This window comes from Herpailurus yagouaroundi, unplaced genomic scaffold, assembly GCF_014898765.1.
Source record: "Herpailurus yagouaroundi ecotype Mexico unplaced genomic scaffold, PumYag 162, whole genome shotgun sequence".
Lineage (NCBI taxonomy): Eukaryota > Metazoa > Chordata > Mammalia > Carnivora > Felidae > Herpailurus > Herpailurus yagouaroundi.
In genome coordinates this window covers 74,662,275-74,689,907 of record NW_024412403.1, presented here as the reverse complement: position 1 = coordinate 74,689,907, position 27,633 = coordinate 74,662,275, and the positions used below count along the sequence as shown (strand labels likewise).

The following is a 27,633-nucleotide window of genomic DNA, read 5'->3' as shown; positions in this document are numbered from 1 at the left end:
CTGCACTCAGGACATGAGGTTCTGCAATCCTGATGCTACCTCATATAAACTTGGGCAAGTTACTGTTAAGTGTTTCAGGTTTTTCAATACATCCAATGCAAAGCCAAGTCCAAAACAAACTTGAAGCCCTAGTGTACACGTAACAACCAGTCTTTGTAAAGCAGAAAGGATATTAGTGACACAGGGGGAACGTGGTCTCTCATTTGGTCAATAGGGAGGATTCCATTGCAAGTCATTTCTGCCTTGGTAGAGACGAAGGACGGCATCACCAGGCCCGGGCAGTCACATAAGCAGAGGCCAGGTTCCACATAGAGAGTCTGAAAGACAAGTGAGAGGTTTACGCTGGGCACACAGCAGAGGAAGGGAAAAGACCACCATGCGAGTGGTGAAGAACTCAGAAAACCCAGCCGGAGGAACTGGCTAAGGAGGAAAACAGGCTGATGCTGCAGAAATACCTGAAAATGCTTGGTGTGACCAGGTGTGGCAGACACAGACACTTTCTTGTTGCCCATGATGGTGTTGATTGTGGAACTCTTACCAACATTCGGGTAGCCCACCTGCAAGAGACACCTAAGTTACTAGCGTCTGACAGTATGTGTATCAAACCCAAAGATAATACATAAATAGTGCAACTCCAGCGTGTCTGGTTGCTTCAAAAGATTATTTGAAATAGGTGCTGTTTGTGGACAATTTGTTCCTCTGCAGTGTGGATGTATTTATTCAGACAGGTCTCCAGTGATGCACAGTCAAGCTAAGTACATTTTATTTGTAGAGGTCTTGCTGTAACAGCAGATATTACAGTAAACCTCAGCCCCTTGTTCTCAGCTCTACCCACGATGTCCCATCTTACAGGCATTTCAGTTTCTGTTGTATTTTCCACACTGTGGGTGAAGTCAAGCATCAGATAGGTATTTTAATCATCACAACATACAACCACTTTTAATTTTTAGTAACTTACCAGCAAGCTTCTATTTTATTGGTTAACAATGGTAAATGGCACATGGACTTGCTGTGGGTTAACAAGCTATTAAAACTCTTCAGTGAGTCTTAGCAGGATCATATAAAGATTCTCAAATAAATGCTCAAATCATGCCAGTCTTGCTCCAGGCTTTTTCTTAGGTTTTTTTCCCTGTACCTCTAAATCCAATTCCTTCTTACTTGGTTCAAACTATCCTCTGTCAGCATGACTGGAAGATTACAAATACTGATCCCATGGAACATAAAACTCCAAACCTTCCACCCCCAGTACAGGCCTCGTAACACATCACTTCCATTGCTCAGCTTCGCTCTTGCCCCTCTCCATGCTTAGCCATACTGCCACCTGCTGGTCCATGGACATACTTCCATTCCTGGGGCTTGGTTTAAACCTTTACCTTGTTTGTCTGAAGGCCCTTCCTTCCATTGTCACATTGTACTTTAAGGTGCAACCTCTTACATAAATATGTCAGACAACTGCTCATTAATTTCAATATTCTCATGTTTTGTGTTTATTTATATCTTGATTACATAACATGTTACCATTTGTTTACATGTCCTTTGTTGGGGGCAGGGGACTTCTGTTGCTGTCATCTCCCCCACCTCCTGCAGACCAGGCTCCTCATTATACAACTCCTATATGGCGCTGGATGTCCTCTCTACCACTCCCTACACTTGGAATTAGAAGTTCTGGGAGGGTGGAGATACACTGACTGTCATGGCCCAGCAGGACGCCTGGCATGTGGCCAGTGATCAATAAATGTTCACGGAATGAGTAAATTAACCTATTTTCAAGATTTCTAGAGGAAGACATTCAGAAAGTGGCGAGGCTGCTTAGCATGTCCGTAAATGTGAGAAATAAACTAGCTTTTAGGGAAGCTGGGCTTTCTGGTGGCATATAGAAAATGAATTTTTAGCAATAATATATAGAAGTGGAGTTGTAAAGCTAAGAGAAATTAGCTACATTTCCCAAAATTTATAGCAAGTAAATCTGTTCCACTGTAGAACTGGGAATTACACTAGGTCTGCCTGGCTCCAGGGACAATTCCTTTAACTAGTGTTCTAAAATAAAATGTCAATCTGCTATAATCATTTTAAGTACGCTTTGGGAGGGGGACAGTGCTTCAAAGCAATTAGGATTGCTCTACTCGGCACGTAACTTAAAAGCTAGAAGATTTTAAGGCTGCCATGATCTACTTTCTTTCACTGTTTTGTTTTCTTGCTTGGATGGAAGATCTATAAGATACCTTCTCTAACATCTTACACTTCCTTAGCTAAAGATGGGGCCGTCTGGAGCTCTGCTGTACACCCCTGAGGTTTGGGTACTTCTCACAGCCACCTCTAGAATTAGTGTATATGTAGCTAGGGACGTGATCTCCTTTCCCGTTTTTTGTTTATTTTTGAGAGAGTGTGCACACATGTGCACTAGCGGGAAAGGGGCAGAGAGAGGGGGACAGAGGATCCGAAGCAGGCTCCACACTGTAAGCCATGAGCCAGATATGGGGCTGGAACTCACGAACTGTGAGATCATGACCTGAGCCGAAGTCGGAGGATCAACCAACTGAGCCACCCAGTCGCCCCTCCTTTCCCCTATTCTTATGCAACCAAAGCACCAATCTTGTTGTACCTGGCCCAAAGATGTTGGGATTCTCCCTAGAATGCATCTGGAACATTTACAGTACAAATTCGTAAGGATCACATGATACCATAAGCCTCCAGAAGGTAAGAATATTGACCTGGAAGAGTGAAAATGGTCTTAAAAGTGCTCTCTTCCAAGTACTTCTTGGGAAGTCACATGACTGGTAGCGCTGAACTGGAAGGAGGTGGGAGAAGATAATTACTATGAAAAGAGGTATAGCCAATGTAAGCCTTGAAAGAGTACACTTTTGACTTTTCCTGTCACACTGCCTACTCCCACAATGCCAGTGGGCAACAAGAGGGCAATAACGTTCCCAATGATGCCAGAAGCCTGGTTAATAGTCCCTTGGATTCCAGTGTAGCTACCAATGGACTGGATATAAAGATACCCATGTGGTAACAATCTCAGGACCTATTTCACCTTACCAGTCCAACGGTAAGCTGTCCGTCTTTCACTTTCTTCCCAGTGTGTAGCTGCTTAAAGATCTCCAATAACTCCTGCCTTGATACCAGGTGGCTGAAATTGCATGTGTGCCTCTTCTCCAGGGTGTTCCTGCCCTGAGCCTCAGAATCCACAGTACAGCTTTCCTTCCTGTCCCAGCCACAGGGCTCTTCGTCAGGGTTGCTGTCCTCTTCCGAACACGTCTGCCAAACTTCCTCCTCCTCCTCCTGACAGTCCTCGTACTCACTGTTGTCTTCATCGCTACTGGCAACTTCACCAAGTGGCGGGGATCCCCCGTCCAGGAGCTGTTCGGTCTCACTGTGAGGATTTTCAGCTTCATCACAACTGGAGTTTTCAGACTCGGTTGTGTTGGCTTCTCCAGCACCCTCGTTCACATGTTCCTGATGAAATAACAGAAACCGCAAAAGTTCAGAAGGGTAGAACAATGGCATCTTTCATTCTAATGAAAGTATTCAGAGTTGGTTATTGAAGAACAGAGGACTAGAAAAGCCATGAAGGAGACCAGAAAAAGTGAAAACAGGGAGATAATGTAAGTCTTTCAGTGCAAGGACACAACCAAACTATCAACAGTGGTGCCCTCTGGGGACGGGAGGAACAGTGGACTGTCACTTTATGCGTTCCTGTATTATTTGAACTCTGTACAAACAACATGCGTTACTTCTGTAATAGATACATCTTTAAAGAAAGCAAGAGCTTAGAAAAGCCCATGTCAAGCTGAATTCTTTGTCAGTATGCCATTTTACAACGGCCTATAGAATAAAGCATTTCTCGTTAACAATAAAACATTTAACATTCTCTTCTCTGCACAAAGCAAGAAGGGCAGAATTTATAATTTGAGTTTTTTACATTTGCATTTTTAAAGACTCTGGTTTGCATATTTAAGGAAACTGCTATTCCTTTATAATTCCCTCTAATAAATCAAAGTGCTGTGCAGCACAGCTCCCTCAGGATGAAATAAACAAAACTCAACTCCACATGCGAAAATTATTCACATATGCAAAAAAGAAAAAAAAGATAAAAATCATTTACTCTTTAGGGATGTGTAAATTCTTCTGAATTCCTACTGATATTAAAGCAAAACTAAGACAATTTATGGTATTACTATATTGATTTGTATCAACAAGAGTGAATTGGTCTGGATTTAGAAGTGATGCAAACCTGGTATCATTTCTAAATTACCTAATGTTAGAATGGGTAATTGTCACAGAAGAGGACACAGGGAGTTAAACAGGTATCCTAAATTTTAGGAAAGTAGTGACATAAACCATCACAGAAAATAGGCATGATTTCACAGTCAAGCCTGGTGAGTCAAAAAGAAACAGCATGAGGGTGCCTATGTGGCTCAGTTGGTTAAGCATTCAACTCTATGATCTCATGATTCGTGGGTTTGAGCTCCACGTTGGGCTCTGTGCTGACAGTGCAGGGCCTGCTTGGGATTCTCTCTCTCTCTCTCTCTCTCTCTCTCGCTCTTTGGCCCTCCCCTGCTCATGTTCTCTCTCTCTCAAAAAAAGAAAAAACTTAAAAAAAAAAAAAAAAACAACCCACAACAAAACAGTATGGCTTCTAACAGAACTACACTACTGGGAGCAATTTCTATGAGAAATGAACAATGAGTGTAAAGAAGATGGTGTGTCTTCACCGTGAACTCTTCTGGATCATTTCAAAATATGAAAGAAACAGGTAACAATAATGTGAACCAGGGGCACCTCGATGGCTCAGCTGGTTTGTGGGTTTGTATATGGGGCTCTGCGATGACAGTGCAGAGCCTGCTTGGGAATTTCTCTCTCTGCCCCGCCCAATGCACGTGCACTCTCTCTCTCTCAAAATAAATAAATAAAGACTTTTAAAAAAGACCCCACCTAAAACTAGAAGCAGTTTAGGTTCAGGAAAAATGAGAAGGACAACAGAAGGACTTCGTGGCAGTTACCAGTAAAATAAAAATAAGGGGAAAGCCAATTTCTTAGGAAAACAGTGCAATTTAACAGTTGGCCAAGAAAAAACTAAGGTACTCGGCTTGAAAACTGTCATGCTCTTTCAAATAAGAAGGGGTTAAACAACTGTAAAGGAAGAACCAAGCTTCAGATAGGCGAGTACAGTGATTATCAAACTATTTCTAGTAAGTTCATGTTTGATACTCAAATGACAGATGTGATTATTGATACATCACAACAGTAGTTAGTTATTGGTCTTGGGAAATCATGAAAAACATCAGAGACTTCAGAAGACTTGGGAGGAGTAAATGATGGCTAACTTAAGAAGGAAGAAAGAATATCTTCCATAACCACACACTGTTAACTCGGAGTTGGATATGGGAGTAAGTCCACAAGGCAGCTGGTGAGCCCTAAAAAGACAGTCATCAACAGGAGGCAACAAGGGTTTCCTGAGAACAGATTATGTAAAAAAGTGGAACGTACTACTTGGTAACAGTTCAGGGAAGACTACAGATGTAGAAACTAATCCTTTTCTCATTTTTGATAATTTAAAAATACAACAACAAAAACCTTCAGTAAGATGCTGGCTTCCAGGAAAGAGGGGAAACAGAAATAATGGTTAAGAGGACAAACTAGGAAGCCAGACTACCTGAGGATAATAAGCACTTACATTTACTGTTGAGAAGATTAAATGAATAAAATATACAAAGTGCTTAGAACAGTGGTGCCTGGCACAGAATAAACTTTTTATGGGTTAGTTTTTATTAACAATAGTAACAACAGAATGGTCCTTACTGTTCTATCCTTGCAAACACATCTGTATTCATCACGTCAGAATGCTTATTAGTACCAAGTGCTTAGTAAGTTCACAAAAGGTTACAGAGCTCTCCCCTTGGTTCTGACCTGTTTAACATCAATGACTGGAAAGAATATACAGAAGCACAAACACACAACATCTGCAGATTCAAAGCTAGAAGGAGAGAAAAGCAAATTGCACAACCAAAATGAATTCTCTACCTTAGCCCCAAACACTAACAATATTTCAGAGGAACAATACTGTCCTAAGTTGAGCCTGAGTGGCTCACTTGGTTGAACATCTGAATTAAGCTCAGGTCATGATCTCATGGTTTGTGAGTTCGAGCCCCTCACTGGGCTTGCTGCTGTCAGTGTAGGGCCCAATTTGGATCCTCTGTCTGCCCCCTCTCTCTGCCCCTCCCTCACTTGCGCTCTCTTGTGCGTGTGCTCGTGCACGCTCTCTCTCTCAAAAACAAACAAAAACCAACCACAAACACAAACACTTTTTCCATATGTAAATATGGGGCGAGATTTGCATTAAGTCTTCTCATTTTTAAAAGATATTTGAGGGATTTGGTTGTTCACAGGTTAAATTAGCCAAGACCATAATATAGCTCCTTTGAAATGGGGTGAATTAACAAAAACTCTGAATTACTAGGAGTATCCTGATTACAAGAAGTTAATAGTCTCTCTGTATACATCCTGGGCAAACCATATCTAGAATAACATATTCAATTAGGTGCCACCAATTTTAATGTTATCCTGACACGGCAAACAGGCACTTGAGATGAAGAGTGCCCCAGATATTGTGTCCATAATGAATAGAAAGGCAGAAAATACATACAGTTTGCAGAAGAGAGAACTAAGGGGACAAAGGAAGAGTCCTTAGATCAAGGGTTAGGGAGGCCAACTTAGCTTCACTAAACTGAAAAACTTTCTTTAACATTTTTTTTTTTTTTTTGAGAGAGATAGTGTGTGTGCATGCGCGAGCAAGCGGGGTGTGGGGGTGGATGAGGGAGTGGGGGAGGGGAGAGAGGCAGGAGAGACAGAATCTTAAGCAGGCTCCACTCTCAGCATGGAGATCAACAGGGGGCTAGACCCATGACCCTGGGATCATGACCTGAGCTGAAATCAAGAGCTTGACCAACTGAGCCACGCTGACACCCCTGAAGAACTTTCTGAATGAAGACAGGAACAGTGAGCTACCAGGTCTCTGTCATTTAATGTAGTCACAGAGAGATTATCTGACTGTTTGCCATGGAGGTGAGCTAACCTATAAACTCATCAGGAGAGGGTATTATATTCACTGATACCCAGCTCAACACACAAGTCAATACATGGTTGACAGAGATAAAAGGAGAAGGCTAGGAAAAAAAGTATTACTTTAGGTCTCTTCCAGATCGAAGATTCTACTACTAATTTCATTTCATAGTTATTATTAGTTATTAGTTATATTTTTTATTAAAAAACAAACCCCAGGGGCACCTGGCTGGCTCAGATGGTGGAGCATGTGACTCGATCTGTGAGTTCAAGCCCTACGATGGGTGGAGATTGGGTGTAGAGATTACTTAAAACAAGCACACAGGGCGCCTTCAGCTCAGTGAGTTAAGCATCTGCCTTCAGCTCAGGTTATAACCTCGCAGTTTGTGGGTTCGAGTCTCACATCGGGCTCTGTGCTTGGGATCCTCTCTCTCTGCCTCTACCCTGCTTGTGCATGCTCGCTCTCTCTCTCAAAATAAATAAACTTAAAACACACACACATTCATGCCACCACCCCACCCCACCCCCAAATTGTTTCTGTAAAATTTGGGTTAAAAGAGAACATGGCATAGCTTTAGGATTACTTCATTTCATTTTGAAAACAATGTCAAAAGAGATTCTAATCAAGTCCTGAGAAGTAGAGGTACAGGCTTTGGTTGTCGCTGCCTCCTGTTAAAAACTATTATTAAAGTCATTATGAAACTTCCTATTCAACTTCCTGCCGAAAATCTAAAAGAATTAAAAATTTTAGCTAGTGTCAGTGTGTAACACAGAGCCCCAGAGATGTCAGACTATTTGACAACCAGAGAAAGCAACCTTGTGATTCATTTTTCTATAGTATAGATCATCCTACTATCTGAGCATTTAGGGAACCAACAAAAATCCCTGAATTCCCATAAAACTTCAAACCAACCAACCAACCAACCAACCAACCAACCCAAAGCTTACTAACCAGAAACTGAAATCTTCCTCCCAGAAACCCAACCTGAAAAAGCCCTCAGGTTACCTCAGAGTCCCCAATCAGTTGAATGGCTTCAGCCAAAGCCGACCAGAAGATAATCTTCACATTTTCTTTTTCAAAGTATGTGGCCCAGGCACTCCGCTGCTCAGCAGTCAGCAAGTCTGCCTTATTTATCAGAATGACATTTTCCTTACTGTCATCTATTTCTTTCACGTAACATTCCTGGGCAAGACAAAGGTATTTAGTTCATATTTACTTCAAACAAGTAAATATTGGGCAAATTATACTGAAGACCCCCAAGTATGACTAAAAATTTTTACTGCCCCTAGTTTTAAGTCAACCCTAATTTAAAGAGTTTTCATCCTGCTACATTCTTTTTTTTTTATTTTAAAAATTTTTTTTTCAACGTTTATTTATTTTTGCGACAGAGAGAGACAGAGCATGAACAGGGGAGGGGCAGAGAGAGAGGGAGACACAGAATCGGAAACAGGCTCCAGGCTCTGAGCCATCAGCCCAGAGCCCGACGCGGGGCTCAAACTCCCGGACCGCGAGATCGTGACCTGGCTGAAGTCGGACGCTCAACCAACTGCACCACCCAGGCGCCCCACATCCTGCTACATTCTAATGATCCTTCCAGTAAGCTCTGAGAAAGGTAGGTCACATACACTTAGAAGTACCCTCAACATAAAAAATTGGAAAGGGTAAAATGAAATGCTCTCCTGTCCTGCTGAAGGGTAATAGATCTTTCCACTTTAAATACTGTTGTTCCTCTCTCTGATACTGCCGAAGTATTTCTTTTACACAAAGAACTGCAGAGCTAGATTTGTCAGCCAGCAGGGACTAAAAGAAAAACAAGACTCGATTAATTGATATTAATTCCCAAACACAGCTCTTCATTAGGGAACACACCAGAGTGTGACTTCACAAGAGTTTCACAAATGAGATTTTTGTCTCTCACCAATGGATTTAAAAATATCCTGTACTATTACTATCATGGTCCTCAAACACAAATAGGAATACTTCACATGTGTACAGTGTTGTACTAATCCAAAGCCTGTATTACATTCTTTCATGTAATCTTCACTCCTTAATTATTACTACCTGTGGTGTTTTACAAATAGTTCACTGTAAAATATCACAGCAGGTAGTAAGTAAGGTGTGAGGAGAGAGAACATGACAGGATGGGTAAGACGGGACTAAAAAGTACAATGTTATTTAAACCGATGTCTCTTAAAAAATGAGAAACACTGGCAAATATCTATTAACAAACTGGCTTCTAAACTAGAAGCTAGAGAGTTCAGGTGTTTGTCCCTTCCTGCAGATGAAAATGATTGTTTTAGAAGGAAAACACCTGTCTAAACAGCAGCAGTGTGTAAGCGCCCGACCCTGGGAGGAGAGGGGGCCTACTTGAAGCTAGAGGAGGGAACAGACGCTTGCCTACAGTTACTGCTGTCAGTGAGGCCGTCCTCCCACCGCGGCTCTGAGGACTGCACATTTGAATTTTGTCACACTTTACTTACCAAGTCCTCACATCTAAACAGGAGTGGGTTTCGAGCATCTACTATTTGGACCACGATATCACTGAAAAAGAAATATGAGATACTCCAACCACTGTGAAGTGAAACATGACCACATAATAATAATAGCAAACACTGTCCATATATTAGCACTTGGCACATCAATCGTTTTAAGGTATAATTATCCCCAGTTTATGTATGAGGAAACTGAGGCTTAGGACAGTTAAGTAACTTGTCTAAGGTCACCAGCTACTCCTGATGGAGCTCGAAGGGAGCTCTGTCTGGACCAGAGGACATGCCTGTAATCATAACATTCTCTTGCTGTTTTATGTCCGAGAGGACCCTGATGATGTTTCATTGCTAAAACTTCAACCGGATCTTCTAGTAAACTCTCCTGGTGAGGCAAAAGAGTATTCCAAATACTTTAATCCAAGATGAGGTCTACTGCATACTCAGTACCTAATCCACACTGGGGTTAAGACCTCAAAAGAAAACTAATAAATCACTTGCTGACAGCAGCCACTATCAAAGCCTGTATGTTTTTTAAACCCAGGGCTGACAAGAGAAAGCATACATCCAGCAAATCATCATCCATCAGTTCCAACAATGTGTTTAAGTGGCACAAATACAAAACAGGAAAATATCAACTTAAGATGCCACACTGAAGCAGGAATGATGAGTCCAACTTCTGTCACATAGAAGATGCAGGAGTAAGAGAACCTTCTGTAGCTGATACAAGCTCCTTAAAGCCCTCACAAATGTAGTGGGGACTACAGCACCCTAGCACTGCAAGAATAAGTATCTCACTTCCCTGGGAGGATCACCCTTCCCATCCTGCCTCTGTGCCTAGGAAAGATGCTCTAAGGGGCAGCCGCAACTGCCACTGGAAGGAAGTAAGTCTGGAATTGTGATCCTTCCAGCTTTGGTTTTCTTTTTCAACATTACTTTGGCTATTCGGGATCTCTTCTGGTTCCATACAAATTAAAAAATTTTTTTTTTAAACTTTATTTTTGAGAGAGAGAGAGAGAGAGAGACAGAGTGCAGGCAGGGGACGAACAGAGAGAGAGGGAGACACAGAATCTGAAGTAGGCTCCAGGCTCCAAGCTGTCAGCACAGAGCCTGACACAGGGCTTGAACCCACAAACCGTGAGATCATGACCTGATCCGAAGTTAGACGCTCAACTGACTCAGCCATCCAGGCGCCCCATTTATTTTTAATCTTCATTTATTTTTGAGAGAGACAGAGTGCAAGCGGGGGAGGAAGAGATAGATGGTTCCATACAAATTTTACAATTGTTTGTTCTAGCTCTGTGAAGAATGCTGGTGGTATTTTGATAGGGATTGCACTGAATGTGTCGATTGCTTTGGTTAGTATAGACATTTTAACAATATTTGTTCCTCTAATCCATGAGCATATGAAATGCTTTTCCATTTCTTTGTGTCCTCTTCAATTTCTTTCATAAGCTTTCTTTGTTTTCAGTATACAGATCTTTTACTCTTTGGTTAGGTTTATTCCTACGTATTTCATTCCTAGGTCTTTTTGGTGCAACTGTAAATGGGACTGATTCCTTGATTTCACTTTCTGCTGCTTCATTATTAGAGTATAGAAGACATGCAACCAATTTGTGTACATTGAGCTTACATCCTGTGACCTTGCTGAACTTATCAATCAGTTCTAGCAGTTTTTTTGTGGAGTCTTTTGGGTTTTCCAAAAGTGGAGTATCATGTTGTTTGCAAAGAGTTAAAGTTTAACTTCTTTTTTGTCAATACGAATGCCTTTTCTTTTTGTTGTCTGATTGCTGAGGCCAGAATTTTCAGTCCTGTGTTGAACAGCAGTGGTGAGATTGGATATCCCGGTCATGCTCCTGACCTTGGGGGGAAAGCTCTCAGTTTTTTCCCATTAAGGATGATATCAGCTGTGGTCTTTCATATACGGCCTTTATGATGTTGACGTATGTTCCTTCTATACCTACTTTCTTGAAATTTTTTATCAAGAAAGGATGCTGTATTTCGTCAAATTCTTTTTCTGCATCTACTGAGAGGATCATGTGGTTCTTATCCTTTCTTTTATTAATGTGATGTATCACACTGATTGATTTGGGAATACTGAACCACCCCTATAAGCCCAGAAATAAATCTCACTTGATCATGGTAATTTTTTTTTTTTTAATGTAGTGTTGGATTTGATTTGCTAGTATCTTGTTGAGAATTTTTGCATCCATGTTCATCAGGGAAATAGGGTCCGTAGTTCTCCTTTTTAGTGGGGTCTTTGTCTGGTTTTGGAATCAAGATAATGCTGGTCTCACAGAATGAATTTGGAAGTTTTCCTTCCACTTCTATTTTTTGGAACAGCTTCAAAAGAATAGGTAGTAACTATCCTTTCAATGTTTGGTAGAAATCCCCTCGGGGCGCCTGGGTGGCGCAGTCGGTTAAGCGTCCGACTTCAGCCAGGTCACGATCTCGCGGTCCGGGAGTTCGAGCCCCGTGTCAGGCTCTGGGCTGATGGCTCAGAGCCTGGAGCCTGTTTCCGATTCTGTGTCTCCCTCTCTCTCTGCCCCTCCCCCACTCACACTTGCTCTCAAAAATAAACTAAACATCAAAAAAAAAAAAAAAAAAAGGCAGTTGCTTCATGTGCTGAATTAGCACATGCAAAGTGCTGTATACCAGAAAAGGCTCATGCAGCACAATAATGCCTTATCTTACTGGAATACGGTGTTCTGCCCTCAGTGCCCCAGCAGCTTCCTGCATTTCAATTACAGGGTATACATCGAATCTTTTCCAATAACGACTCTCGAAATTAAAGAGCCAGATGGCTTAGCTAGCTTATTACCAAACAGGAGACATCTGCTATGCAAAACACATCAACAAATATTTCCTGTTAAAAAATGTGGCAGTAGTCCCTTTATTAATAATATTTCTATGTGGGGAGCCTGGGTGGCTCAGTCGGTTAGGCGGCCGACTTCGGCTCAGGTCATGATCTTGCGGTCCGTTGAGTTCTAGCCCCGCGTCGGGCTCTGTGCTGACAGCTCAGAGCCTGGAGCCTGCTTCATATTCTGTGTCTCCCTCTCTCTGGCCCTCCCCTGTTCATGCTGTCTCTCCCTGTCTCAAAAATAAATAAACGTTAAAAAAAAAATTAAAAAAAAATATTTCTATGTAATTCAGATCCACTTCCATGTGATCTAAACTATACTGAGCTACAAATACGCTCTCTCTTATAAACAGAAAAATACAGCATAATAAAACTAACAGAACAAGTAATATTGTAAATCTATTGAAGCTACAGGCTCACTCTGGGGAAACCAGTAGCTTATTTAGGGACATAAAAAGTCTGTCAAATGTGGAAGAAGGAACACATATGCTTACCTCTGTTCCCTCTTAAAACCTACAAAAACGAAAGCAAACTCTGATGCTCGTCAGGATAAAGAGAAAGAAAGAACAGCAGCAACTGAGACATGGTAGCGCAATCAAGAAGCCTGTTCACGCCTCAGAGCCCTGAGGGAGCTCGGGACTAGAGGCATCAGATGAAGGCCTTGAGGCAAGGGTGAAGAATGGGACTGACATCAATCTAGTGAGGAGCTCTTAGGTCCTCTCTTCTGTTCCGTTCAGTCTGGCAGTTACACCGCCTGATTCTCCTATCCCAATAGCAGATGGCTAGGGTTTCTTATAGAGAAAACGAACCCAAGAGTCTCCAGAATTGGAACCTCAAGCAACAGGAGAAGATGGGAAAGAGATGCTATACTGAAAAAGGGTGGATTAAACAAGCCTACATACCCCATGGTGAACATGCCCACACACCTTGCGTTATACTCCCACCTTTAGCGACGTTCTCAGTAGGACAGAATTTTTATCTTTAAGAAACTGACTGGATCTAGGGAAAACACCCATAGAGCCTAACATCTTGGGGTATCCCAACAAAATAAAACTGATCCCTGTTCAGTCCTATACAGTGAAGTCACCAGTTGTCAAATTCCATCCAAACAGGTGGTCTTGTCAATCCCCTTTGTAATGCTTCATTCTTAGATACAAACAGACAATAAACATCGCTTGACACGTGAGAAAGGCCTCTTACATAAAAGTCAGAAACCAGAATAAATGGAAAAAAAAAAAGGAACAGACAGGAAAGACAGACAATATAATAAAAAATCTAAAATAAAAAAAAACAAACAGAAAAAACAATACTGTAAATGTGCAGATGGGAGTATTCCAAGGTGAGGTTTCATTACTTTAAAGCTTATTATTTCTCTTTGGAAATAAGAAAACAGGCATTTCAGCAGTCCACATCTTCAACTGTTAATGACGCATTGAAGGAGAGATCCACTCTGCTCCAAAGAAGTTCCCAGAAGAATCATAGTGGGTCTTCCCAAACCTCACTGAAGCCTAACTGAATCAAAGGGGCCTGCACAGACCCTGGGAACCAGCAGCAAGCTTCTACTTTTTTTCAGACTTAGAGATTTGCCTTGTTACTGTGACTTCCCCATATTCCAGCCCAATAGCCCTGTCTCTGCCCCTGAGGGAGCAGGATGGGGAAGGCATGTAAATGACTTAAAAAAAAAAAATTGAGGTATAATCCACCTCTTACCTATAATTGAGGTAAAATTAACCCTTTCTAAGTATGCAATTCAGTGGTTTTTAGTATATACACAAAGTTGTGCAACCATCACCACTATCTAATTCCAATTAAAATAAACCACTCCTTGATTCCGCCCAATCCCTATCAGCTGCTCCTTCCTCTGTAAGAACACAGCCCACTGCCTTTCTATCTGTAACACAGCAAGAATCATAAGCACTTTGGATTTACTGGGTATTGAATCATCTGACAAGACTGCATTTCATTCCTTTGTGTGCCCCTGATGCCCACTGCCCAACATATTTTCTCTTTGTGGTCAGACACCTACTCCTGTTCACACCCGTATTTTCCATATTTCCAATAGGATTCAACAGACATTTGCTGAAATAACTGTAGGTACTTTAGAACTCATCTTACAGAAAACATTTACCATTCCTACATGCTATCAAAGTGTTCACTAAAAAAAAAAAAAAAAAAAAAAGAAAATCAGTATTTTAAAAGAAATACAGCATCTTATTTTCAGTTTTTATAATAATTATCAATAGCTTTTTTTTTTTTTTTAATTTTTTTTCCCAACGTTTTTATTTATTTTTGGGACAGAGAGAGACAGAGCATGAACGGGGGAGGGGCAGAGAGAGAGAGGGAGACACAGAATGGGAAACAGGCCCCAGGCTCCGAGCCATCAGCCCAGAGCCTGACGCGGGGCTCGAACTCACGGACCGCGAGATTGTGACCTGGCTGAAGTCAGACTCTTAACCGACTGCGCCACCCAGGCGCCCCGGAATAGCTTTTTGCATACTTTAAGCCCTGAGCACCCCGCCCCGTGAGCCTATGAGCATTCATCAACATCCAGATATGATTAATGTTAATACTACTAATGTCTTGGTTAGACAAAAAGAAAATGGTAACTTACCTTCTCTCAATCACCCTCCACAGCTGGCGCCAAAAGTCCAAATTTCTTTCAAATGGAGTCAATAGTAACTTTTGTTCCTCTTCCAGCCTGGCTTTAGAATGAAAAGTTTATATCTTTGCCAGATTATAACTTATGGTTTCTAGTAGTATAAACACTCAAATTAATTGCATTAAAAAATAAGCTCACACACACACCCCCACACACGCACACAAATACTATCAAATTGTTTTTATATACTTTCTACTGAGTCAATATGAAAATCAAATTTGAAATTGTATACTTAATCTATTTAAGCCCTGGAAGTTTAGCACACAAAATGTCATTTCTCCCACGCACCTCTTTCTGGAGGAATGCTCAAGAGAGCGGTGATGAACTCCAGGATGACTAATGGCTACAGAAGGGTATGAAAAAGAGAGAAGGCCAGGAATAGAGCAGAGTAATCAATTTACCATCTCTGGGCAAAGATGCATGAGTACCCAGCAATGCTGGTTGCACAAAGAAACCGCACTTATAAGAAGAAATCTACCATTTCCCTTCTAAAAGAATCAAGCCTTCAAAATGCAAATAGTGCAAACACACCAAAATGTCAGACTCAGAATTTCAAGACAAATCTTCCTATCTTCTAATACTCACCGGACAAGCTGACGTCTCCATTCTAGAAAGTTATCTTTCTCTGCCTGTTTGAGTTCTTCAGGACTAGTGTTTTTGTCCCACTTTGGTCTGAAACAATTACAGAGGGAAAAAACAATCCACGAGTTACCAAAATAAAATGGGATTTGGATTTAATAATGACAGCTGAGAAAAGGAAACAGGCAAAAAGAGAACACCAAATTAAAAATTTTATACTCAGGGGTCTTGTTATGCCTTATAATGTCCCACATTCTTGTTCAACTCACCTCCGTGGTACACTCAGGAATTGTTTGTTTTTTTCATGGAGTTTCTTAATTCTCTGGCTCTCCTCAAAAGACAGCAGTCCAGTTCTAGCCTCTGGATGCACAAACTTAATATTCAGCTTCTCTGTTTAGAGAAAAGAAAGTACTGTTCCTGAAGTGACAACATAGATAGTGAATACTGATCACTACCTGCAAAACTAAAAATACAGTACCTAAAACAGAATTTAAGCTTGATTAAAAAAAAAAATGTTTATTTTTGAGAGAGAGAGAGAGACAGAGACAGAGAGAGAGAGAGAGAGAGAGAGAGAGAGCATATGCAGGGGAGGGGCGGAGACACAGAATCTGAGGCAGGCTCCAGGCTCTGAGCTGCCAGCACAGAGCCTGACTCAGGGCTCGAACCTACAAACTGTGAGATCATGACCTAAGCTGAAGTCGGACACTTAACTGACTGAACCACCCAGGTGCCCCTTTAAGCTTTCTTGATTTAGATATCTCCAGCCTTGGATAAATAATTTCCAAAAAAGGAATGAAAGAAAAAATCTTGGGGCACCTGGGTGGCTCAGTCAGTTAAGCATCCGACTCAGGTCAATCTCATGGTCCTGAGATTGAGCCCCATGTTGGGCATGGTACTAGGCGTGGAGCCTGCTTCAGATCCTTCCCCTCTCCCTCTGCCCGCCTCCTTTGTGTGTGTGCTTGCTTGCTTGATCTCTCTCTCTCTCAAAAATAAATAAATAAATAAATAAATAAATAAATAAATAAATAAATAAAACAAAAAACAAAAAAACCTTTACTAACGCTTTCAAAAGGTCAACCATCTTTTCAAGTACTAATTTTATAAAACTCCATATACTGAATGCGTTTCAAGGAAGCAAACCGTAAGAGTGGGAAGGGACTACAAAGATTCAGCACAACCAATCTCATTTTACACATAGAGAATAATTAAAGACAATAAGAGTGGGTGGGGAAGCAAAGATTCAGCAAAAAGACTCACTCCAGTTAACACCGGTCAACTCCTACACAGCTACAATTTATGTAAGATATTTATGATGAATGCCCACAATTAATGCTGCGTAACAACTGAAAGGAATAAAATAAATGTCAAGTTCATGTATAAACTACGGAGAGCCCTGCTCTAGGGCCCTATCCCCCCAAGTTGCTCTCGGCCTCTCTATTTCACCACACATAGCCACCTAGTCTCCATGGGCAGAGGATTCCATTGAGAGAAGCCAGTTAAACTTCTTACCTAATTGCTAAGGGAAGGTCCTATTCAAACACAACAGAACACCTTTAGGAGTGTTCCTCTTGACCTTCAAGCAGAGTGCTACCTGCTACCCGTCAGACTAACACCACCATCTATGACCTTGGTCTGCACACTCCAGTAACATAGAGTACGGTCCACCCAACCATTACTGTCATTCATGCCATCTTCAACCAAGTCAAAACACACACCTCTTTAGCCCCATATTTGGTAATTCTTTCTCCTTCCAATGGTGATCCCCCACCTGACGTTCCCACTTTGCTGTGTCTAACCTCTGTCCATGCCTCTACCCTCTTGATTCTTTCCTCTTTTCCCAGTCCCACATCCAGCTCAAAGCTTCATTTCCTTCCTTATTTGGCTAAAACCATATGGTACAACCACCCTCCAACTCAACATTAAAATTCCTTACTCTACTGCATCCGCTACCAAACCTCCTAACCTTAAAAAAGCCAAGTATCCCTTGTGATTTCAGTAGCAATGCTCTCAGGGTTGCTGCAAGTAACACAATACAGCCACTTGTCTCTGAACTGTTTTTACTTACAACACTTCTGACACCAAATGGGTGCATTTTTCCACACCAGCAACCAGCTCTCCAACTCTGACAACAACTCGATGTCCTACAATTCCATCATATTCTGACACTATCAAGAGTTAGTGTCACACTCTACAGGTTTAAAGGCTCAGTCCCACAAGACTGTTCCACTTCAGATGCCAAGTCTCTGAATGGGCTTTTATTGCACAGGTACAATTGATTAAATCACTGGTTACTGGTGTTAGCCTAATCTCTAGCACCTCTTCTGAGGTCCTGAAAATTGCAACCCATAATCACAGGGTTGGTTCCTACTGCAACCAGCCCTGCGTAGAAGCTACCTAGGGACCCACAAGTTCCTCATTAGCATAAACTCAAAAGTTAATAAATTGTAAGGGGATTATTATGAGTAACAAAAGACACTCCTCTCACCCCTGACTCAGGAAGTTACCAACAAGGGTTTTAGAAGCTCTTGTATCAGGAATCAGGGGGTGAAGACAAAATATATGTTACCACAACATCACATTTTCTCCTTATTTGCTGAAAACAAGGAGTGAGCACTACCTGTGCCATCTTTTAAAAGTAAAGAGTTCCCAAAGAACATTTAGCATTTGTCATTATTCTGCAATCCTCTGTTAGGTCAGGAACTCACATGAAAATGTACTTAAAAATCACTGATCATCAACCAATCCAAAAACATACACGTGCGTGCACACACATGCACGTAAATTTAGCATGCAATCTGCAGGGTCCACACACAGGTGAAATATGTAGTTTCCTGGTTAAGAATCCCTATCCCTGTGTGTCCAGCAGTGTCTGCAGGCTACAGAGAATTGAAACAAAATTCTATCACCTCCACATTCATTATTAAGGGAAAGGAAGAAAAGGTATAAAATAAATTATTTTTTTTATTGTAGAGAGAGAGAGAGTGTAAGCAGGGGAGAGGGCCAGAGGGAGAGAGAGAAAAATGTACGAAATAAATTTTAATGAGAAATTTTAATGGAATTTGAAAGGTTTATGTAGGCACTATGTAGGCACACTTGATTAAATCACTGCCCTTTATGATTGGCTTCATCTCCAGTCCCTCTCCCCTCCCCCAAAGGTGAGCCCCATGTCGGGCTCTGTGCTGACAGCTCAGAGCCTGCAGCCTGCTTCAGATTCTGTGTCTGTCTCTCTGCCCCTCCCCTGCTTGCTCTCAAAAATAAAACAGTAAAAAAAAAAAAAATTAAAAATTTTAATTACACAATACATAAACTTTCTTTGTAAAAACATTCAACAATAAAGTAAGGCCAACATTCTCTATAACCAACTCCCAACCTTCTGCCCACCCCTACAAACTTGGTTCCCTCCCTTGAGATTATCCATTAAATGTGTGGGCGTCCAAGTTTTTTCCTAATACACACATACATATATAAATTGGTCATATTATTTTCTTTTCTTTTTTTTTTTTAATTTTTTTTTCAACGTTTATCCATCTTTGCGACAGAGAGAGACAGAGCATGAACGGGGGAGGGGCAGAGAGAGAGGGAGACACAGAATCGGAAACAGGCTCCAGGCTCTGAGCCATCAGCCCAGAGCCCGACGCGGGGCTCGAACTCCCGGACCGCGAGATCGTGACCTGGCTGAAGTCGGACGCTTAACCGACTGCGCCACCCAGGCGCCCCGGTCATATTATTTTCTTAATGTAAATGGTACCACACTATATGGGCTCGAACTCATGAACTACGAGATCATGACCTGAGTCAAAATCAAGAGTCAGGACACTTAACTGACTGAGCCACCCAGGTGCCCCATCTTGGGTCTTTTAGTGTAACAGGTCATGGAGATCCTTCACTTTAGCATCCAGAAACTTACCTCATTCTTTTTAACTGCCACAGAGTATTTCAGTGTGTTTATACCACAGTTTAGCCATTTCCCCACCTATTGAACATTTAGGTTGTTTCCAAGTGTTCATTGCTAAAATACAGCATTATCTGGGAACTTTTGAGAAATGCAAATTCTCAGGCTCAACTCACACCTACTGAATCTCCAGAGGAGGGGCCCAGGAATCTGTTTCCTAGGTAACTGTGATGCTCACTAAAATTTGAGAACCACTGCTCTAGGACAAGTATTGAAAAATGGAAACACCAGGTCATGAAATATGTACTTTAAATTTTTATCCTGTCAAACCAAATGTATATTCAACCTCTCTCTGCTCACTCTCACCCTATAACCTATGCATAGGTTTATTAACCTTGATAACTTTTACACACACACACACACACACACACACACACACACACACACAACCTCTCTGCCACAGTCAAGTATCTCAAAAGAATACAACATGCTCATTAACTCGATTTCTTTACCTTCCTTTTTTTTTTAGTTCTTAAAATGTTTTTATTTTATTTTTGAGAGTGAGAGAGACAGAGCATGAGTGGGGGAGGGGAAGAGAGAGAGGGAGACAGACACAGAAACCAAAGCAGGCTCCAGGTTGTCAGCACAGAGTCTGATGCAGGACTCGAACTCACAGGCCATGAGATCATGACCTGAGCCAAAACTGGATGCTCAACTGACTGAGCCACCCAGGTGCCCCACCCACCTCCCTCTTTTTCTACTCCTTTTTCTCTCTCCTCCAATGATGGCTCTACCTCTCCCCATTCTTCTTCACTCACTCCACTCCCTTCCACAAAGTCTGGTTTATTACATCTCCCTAGTAATCTTGTTCCAATTTTTTGTGCCATTCTTCTACTACTATTTCTGTCTGGCCTGCTTTTCTTGCTGGACAGTCATTCCTCTTCAAAATCCATCAGTGACCTTTCAAAACAATGAAATCTAAAATCATGTTTCATACCTGCTTAAGCCTCTAGAAAGACTCCTTTAAAAGCCCTACTTTTCAATATTTTTAATATTTAAAGCCTTTGCTGGGGCATCTGGGTCAGTTAAGTGTCTGACTCCTGATTTCAGCTCAGGTCATGATCTCCCGATTCGTTGAGTTTGAACCCTGCATCCGGCTCTCTGTTGACAGTGCAGAGCCCTCTTGGGATTTTCTCTCCTTTTCCCCCACTTGCTCTCTCTCAAGATAAATACACATTAAAAAATAAAATAAGATAAAACCCTTGCCCACCTCCCTTGTGTTTGCTCATCACATCCTGTGTCTGTGTACTTCAAGCACCTGCAAGGCCAACTTCTAGCCATTTTCTGAACAAAGTAAGCTGCTGCTCACATCTTAGCTGGAGTTCTCTGCCTGCTCACGTATACTGTCCTGTGTCATCTCACCTGTGTCACCCTTTGAGACTCAGCCCAAGCATAGAGCTTTTCTTGAGTGGCCCCAGTCCTCTTTCAGACAGAATGAATACTAACTACATCTTTTGTGATCCCATTGTTTGCTACAGACTTCTTTCATAGCACCTAAAACAAAAGTTGGCAGAAATAAAATCATCGTATTCAACATTGTACTCTCAGTAGCCAAGACAATCCCTGATAGTAGCTGAAGCCCAATAAAAGCATCTAAACAAATCAATGAATTTGCTAAACAACACAATAACACTTATCATAATGAAAGAGCAATAGAAATAGTTTATAATGCTACCTCTGTGCTTAGAAGACACATACAAAAAAAAAAAAGGACAGCAGTGACTAAAACAGATTACGTGCATGGATAATTCACAACCCTGTGTCAACAAGTACTTTAAAACACAATTCAGGGGCGCCTGGGTGGCTCAGTCGGTTGAGCGGCCGACTTCGGCTCAGGTCACGATCTCGCAGTCCGTGAGTTCGAGCCCCGCATCGGGCTCTGTGCTGACAGCTCGGAGCCTGGAGCCTGTTTCGGATTCTGTGTCTCCCTCTCTCTGACCCTCCCCCATTCATGCTCTGTCTCTGTCTCAAAAATAAATAAGCATTAAAAAAAAAAAAAAAAAAAGAAAAAAAACCACAATTCAAACTGCCTAAGTAACAGCACCAGGCCCAGGATTTTGCTTCTAACTATGGTATCAGAAAACATTTTCTGGGGGCGCCCAGGTAGCTATCGGTTAAGCATATGACTTGGGCTCAGGTCATTATCTCGTGGTTTGTGGGTTCGAGTCAGGCTTTGTACTGACAGCTCAGAGCCTGGAGCCTGCCTGGGATCTGCCCCTCCCCAATCACACTCGGTCTCTCAAAAACGAATAAACATTAAAAAAAACCCTCGTTCTTTGACTCTCTCCCGCTTGCACTCTGCATCTCTCTCTCTCTCTCTCTCTCTCTCAAAAATAACCAAACTTTAAAAAAAAAAAACATTTTCTGGAAAGTGCTGGTATTGTCCACCATAATGCTGACTGGTCTTTATCCCACAAGAGATTGAGTTTTTTGATATAATGAGGTACATAATCTGAAGGTGTTTTTAGAGTTAATTTTATTTTATTTTTTATTATTTATTTATTTATTTATTAACGTTTATTTTTGAGACAGAGAGAGACAGAGCATGAACGGGGGAGGGTCAGAGAGAGGGAGACACAAATCTGAAACAGGCTCCAGGCTCTAAGCTGTCAGCACAGAGCCCGACGCGGGGCTTGAACTCATGGACCGCGAGATCATGACCTGAGCCGAAGTCGGTTGTTCAACCGACTGAGCCACCCAGGCGCCCCTAGACTTAATTTTAAAACTGTGGCACATTCTGAACCTCACAGCTTGATTCTACTTGAGTAGACATTCCCACGTTCTTCTGGGATATGTGCCTCTGCTTAAAGACGGCTCATTTATGAGTTTATTTTATTTTTAAAGGTTTATTTATTCGAGAGGTGGGGGGCAGGGAGGGAGAACCAGTAGGGGAGGGGCAGAGAGATGGAGACAGAAGAGCTATTAGCACAGAGCCCGATGCAGGGCTTGAACTCACAAACCATGAGATCATGGCCTGAGCCAAAGTCGGACACTTAACCGACTGAGCCACCCAGGCGTCCCTGTTTATGAGTTTACCAGGGTCCACAGAACACTTCCAAGCAGACATATTTGTACCTAGTCAGCAAAGATGGAAAGGTGACCAGTGTCCCATGTACTCAGAAATAAACCACTTACCAGCTACAAACTCTGTCCCTGCAAGTTCTGCAGTTGCAAGGAAGTCATCGAGGGAACTCTGTTCAGTTACTGACCGAAGATTAAGACGACCCCAATCGTAGCCATCATTGAGCTCACTTGTGTGCAACTATGAATAAAACACAGGGTAAATAAGACAGTTGCTCTCTTCTGCCTCTGACATTTGAAGAAACTTTACACTCCCAAGGAACTATTCTGTGGTCTTGAGAGTGGTGTCAGGCCCTTTAGAGTCAATATTAATACCGGTTAACACTTAAAAGAGCACTTGTTTACCTCTTAACAGGCACTTTCCATTCACTATTTCATTTAATTTTCAAAACCTTTTGAACTAAATTCTATTAACTCTATTTTACTGATGAGGAAACAGTCTTGAATAAATAAAAATAACTTGCCCAGAGTTGCTGCTAATAAGTGGTAGAGGTAGGATCTGAATCCAGACTGTCTGATCCTGGCAGATGTCGTAGAAAATTTTTGATGGAGACCCACAGTAAAAAATACATGTTTAGGGGCGCCTGGGTGGCTCAGCTGGTCAAGCGTCCGACTTTGGCTCAGGTCATGATCCAGCAGTTTGTGAGTTCGAGCTCTATGCCGGGCTCTGTCTGTGATGACAGCTCAGAGCCTGGAGCCTGCTTCCGATTCTGTGTCTCCCTCTCTCTCTGCCCCTCCCCTGCTCATGCTCTCTCTTTCTCTCTCTCAAAAATACACAAACATTAAAAAAAATTTTTTTTTTTTAAATTTTTTTTTTCAACGTTTATTTATTTTTGGGACAGAAAGAGACAGAGCATGAACGGGGGAGGGGCAAAGAGAGAGGGAGACACAGAATCGGAAACAGGCTCCAGGCTCCGAGCCATCAGCCCAGAGCCCGACGCGGGGCTCGAACTCACGGACCGCGAGATCGTGACCTGGCTGAAGTCGGACGCTCAACCGACTGCGCCACCCAGGCGCCCCAAAAATTTTTTTTTAACATGTTACAAAGTCCTCCAAATGCTGTGATCCGCAGAGTGATACAATTCTATGCCATTCAGTAGGGCAAAATAGAAACAACAGAATCCTGAAGCAGAGTTACCTCATCACATGTAATACACTGATATTCTGAATTCTATCCTGTTGGGTTAAAAAACCAGTAGATGGGGGGCGCCTGGATGGCGCAGTCGGTTAAGCGTCCGACTTCGGCTCAGGTCACGATCTCGCGGTCCGTGAGTTCGAGCCCCGCGTCAGGCTCTGGGCTGATGGCTCGGAGCCTGGAGCCTGTTTCCGGTTCTGTGTCTCCCTCTCTCTCTGCCCCTTCCCCGTTCATGCTCTGTCTCTCTCTGTCCCAAAAATAAATAAACGTTGAAAAAAAAAATTAAAAAAGAAAAAAAAAAAACCAGTAGATGGGACTTACATAATTAATTTCCAGGAGCAATACAGAGTTTGCTAAACACTATTCTAGCCACATGCTCAGCACAGGTACAAATAAATTGCAAAGTTGAAGGTTAAAAGATTAGGTGGTCTAAGTCCACAGGCCAGCAAAAAAAAAAAAAAAAAAAAAAAATCAGAGAAAGGATTAGAATCCAGTTTAGAACTCATATTCAATCTTCTTACCACTTCCTAAAGGATATACAACAAATTCCTTCAAAATCAATGAAAAGTTATCAGTAATCTACGGAGTAACTTGGACCTGCTGACTGTTGCAGAGCCCTGTATGCGTTTACTCTGCCCAGGGAACGGATGGGAGTCCGACGGTGTGAGAGTGGCTCGCAGGGAGTTAGCACTAGGGATATTTTTTATTTTAGCGTAGGTTCTTACGGAAAACCAAGTGAATCTCAAATACCTGGGAGTATGAGTAGACCAAACAAGTCAAATTACCTCATCCATTTTTCAAGGATCTTAAAATTATGTTCATCCCCAGGCCCTGGGAAATGTTAGGCCAGCTCGCCACATTTTGGAGATTCATCTTCCAAAGCGAAACACTTAGGGAATAATAAGGATGCAGCAAGCATCTGCGTTATTTTGTTATTTCTGGTGGCAAGCAGCCGCTCCTGGGGTTCTTGCATTCTTTGAACAACACCAAAATTAGTAGCTTTTCTGTCTTTCCTACTCAGAAACTCTCAACGTCCCTGGCATTCGAGATCCTTCAAGTTCTCACAATAGCTTCACCATCACACCAGCCCTCCCTTCAAGCCTCTACCTCTGCGCCTTGCTAGAAGGACTGCTTATCGGTCTGACAGTAACTTCCACCAACTCATCTTTCACACTTGATCTTAGCCAAAAGGCCGAGAAGCGATGCACCAACTCATCTTTCAAAACCGTACTTCGGCGTCACTTTCCCTAGAAAATGTTCCTGTGACCTTTGACCCCACGCGGATCTCCTGACTAGAAAGAAAGGCTTAGAGAGAGGAAAAGCTCTGTGTTACCCAGGAATCGGCGTGACGGTGGTGACGGCTCCGCTGAGTCTTCTGGCGGATAAGGGCCCGGCCGAGAGTCCCGGCATCGGGCGCTCTTCTGCGGCCCATGGCGGCACAACACTCGCGCCAGGCCTTTCCGCCCGGCACGCGCGTTTTCCGGTATTCAAGAGCTCGACCCCCGGAAGTGACGTATAAGCGAGCCCAAGTGGTGGAGGCCCGAGTTGAAGAGAAAACGGAATAACTTGCTCCAAACTGCCCTTTGTACATCTAGAGTTGCCACTATTATAAAATATAAATGTTAAAATGGCCTCATAATTGAATTTCTATGACTATATCTGCGAATATCTCAAATTTGGATAAAATGTTTGAATTAAAAGAATGGTACTTTCCAGATTCGTGCGTTGATCTTTAGCGTCCGGCGAGGAACTAGGAGACCTGAAAAAATGGCCGCTCGTATTCTGGGTCCTAACTCCGCCTCCCAGCTGTTTTTTGTCATTGAAGAGGCGGAGACTTACAGCCGCGCGAAGAGGCGCTGTTTCCTGGCGCTGGTTTTCAGCCTGCGTCTGGAGGTATGGTCTGACACCTTCAAGTCCGGAATCTAAGTAGTTTTTGTTTACTTAGTCTTTCCTAGCTGCGAACTGAGGAGAAAAGTCCTTGCCTCGATGGGAGTTCGGAATGGAAGGATGACTGTTTCCAGAATTTGGCAAGGTTGCATGGAGAGCCCACAGAATCTGACTTTAATGAGTTAAAAAAAAAAAAAAAGTTCCACTTAGAATTGCATTAAAATTTCCTAAAATTAAGTGAAAACTGTGCCGGCTCCACTCTTTGCGGCCTGGGCTTTTGATCCTCACTTCATCGTTAATTTCCCAAAGCTGGGAATGTAAAATGCTGGGTTAGAGTTGTGTGGGCGCTGGGCGTTTTACCTGCATTTAATTAATTGTGAGAACCACCTCAGTGTTACCATGCTCAGAGAGGAAGCAGCTTGCTCAAGTCATAGGTGGAATTTATATGGTGTCAGGAGTCAAACCCACATGTCATCAACTACCTTATATGTTCTTGGGGAGAGGGAAGAATGAGGGTTGTGAGAGGGCATTTCAGAACCCAGTGCTCCTCAGACTTGAACATACCTGTGGATCCTCCCAGGAATCTTGTTAGCAAGCAGTTCTAATTAATAAGGTCTGGGACTTGGCCCAGTACTCTGTACTTCTAACAAGCTTAGGGGTGGCACTGATGCTAACGTTCTGGTCCATTGGCCACACTTTGAGTACCAAGAGAAGTCCACTCCCTTCCTGTTCACATGAAGGCGCTGAACCGTCTAAAAAGTCAATCACAGCAAGTTAGGGGCATGCAAAGCTGGGACCATACCGCCCACCCATCTTTGGATTCCCAGCCCACGTGTGCTACACCTCACTGCTGACCCATACTGAATTGAAGTGAACTTTGGGAAACAACCAAAGGATCGCTGAAAAGCCATGTAGTAGTTGACTTCAGGAAGTCAGTGCCCACAGATCAGTGAATGAATGCATCAGAACATGGTTTCTCCCATTTCCTAGGGTAGAAACGGTATATCTTTAAAGAACTTGAACATAATCTCTAGAAGTAAGTTATGGGAAAGATCCATGGAGGAGAATTAGCAGACAGTTCCTGGAATTCTCTTGAAGCTGAGTGGTGAAAGATAAAACTAACTCATAAAGCAGGATTACATGGATTTTACATTCTTTTTTTAAAAAATTCTTTAATGTTTATTTATTTTTAAGAGAGAGACAGAGGGTGAGTGGAGGAGGGGCAGAGAGAGAGGGAGACACAGAATCTGTAGCAGGCTCCAGGGTCCAAGCTGTCAGCATGGAGCCCTACGCGGGGCTCAAATCCATGGACCACGAGATCATGAGCTGAGCTGAAGTCAGACACTTAACCAACTGAGCCACCCAGGCGCCCTGGATTTTACATTCTAATAACAACAGTAGATGATATGAAGAAGCCTGCCATCTCATTACTAGAACTCAATCAGGAACTTGGGATTTCTCTCTCGTCTCCTTTTCCAGATTTTGTCATCTCCAGAGATTCAGTGAAAGCAAACACTTTGGGTTCCTGTTGTCGTTCTTCTCACGCTCTTCTCCAAAATACCTTAACCAAGTAAAGTGATCGTTTAATCAAGACTAGTAGAGAGTCAGACACTGGCATTGTAAGATTATCATAGCAGCAGCTATTCTTGGCTGACAAATAAGTAAGGCATAAGTAATTCTAATATTTCCCTCAAGACATTTCTCAAATCTACCACTGAAAAAGAATGACCCGGGCCTCAGTTTTCTTATGTGTTTAATGGGGATAATAATAATTCCAGTCCTGCAGAGGCAGCAAATGAGATACTGCTGAAAGATCATTGCCTGGTAGTTTTGGGGGTACCACTTTTCACAGCTGAGCAGGTAATAGGTAATAAAGCTGAGCAGGTAATAACCACCCCCCCCCCCCAACAACTGGATGATGCAGGTAATAG

At 42.3% G+C, this 27,633-nt stretch overlaps 1 protein-coding gene and 1 long non-coding RNA gene across 2 annotated transcripts in view; one reads left to right on the top strand and one right to left on the bottom strand.

The window, feature by feature from the left end:
* The window catches only part of LSG1 (large 60S subunit nuclear export GTPase 1), a 34,410-nt gene extending 9,107 nt beyond the window's left edge, over positions 1–25,303 (bottom strand). The window contains exons 1-10 of the mRNA XM_040484935.1: positions 25,149–25,303; positions 22,735–22,861; positions 15,917–16,037; positions 15,654–15,740; positions 15,021–15,107; positions 9,544–9,604; positions 8,069–8,245; positions 3,040–3,456; positions 456–557; positions 174–317 (exon numbers count right to left, since the gene is read on the bottom strand). Of these exons, the coding sequence (XP_040340869.1) occupies positions 174–317; positions 456–557; positions 3,040–3,456; positions 8,069–8,245; positions 9,544–9,604; positions 15,021–15,107; positions 15,654–15,740; positions 15,917–16,037; positions 22,735–22,861; positions 25,149–25,247 (1,422 nt within the window). The 5' untranslated portion in view covers positions 25,248–25,303. The remainder of the gene's footprint in view (positions 1–173; positions 318–455; positions 558–3,039; positions 3,457–8,068; positions 8,246–9,543; positions 9,605–15,020; positions 15,108–15,653; positions 15,741–15,916; positions 16,038–22,734; positions 22,862–25,148) is intronic.
* Positions 25,304–25,642: 339 nt separating this feature from the next.
* LOC121036420 (uncharacterized) overlaps positions 25,643–27,633 on the top strand; it is a 53,657-nt gene continuing 51,666 nt past the window's right edge. The window contains exon 1 of the long non-coding RNA XR_005793344.1: positions 25,643–25,708. This is a non-coding gene — a long non-coding RNA (uncharacterized LOC121036420). The remainder of the gene's footprint in view (positions 25,709–27,633) is intronic.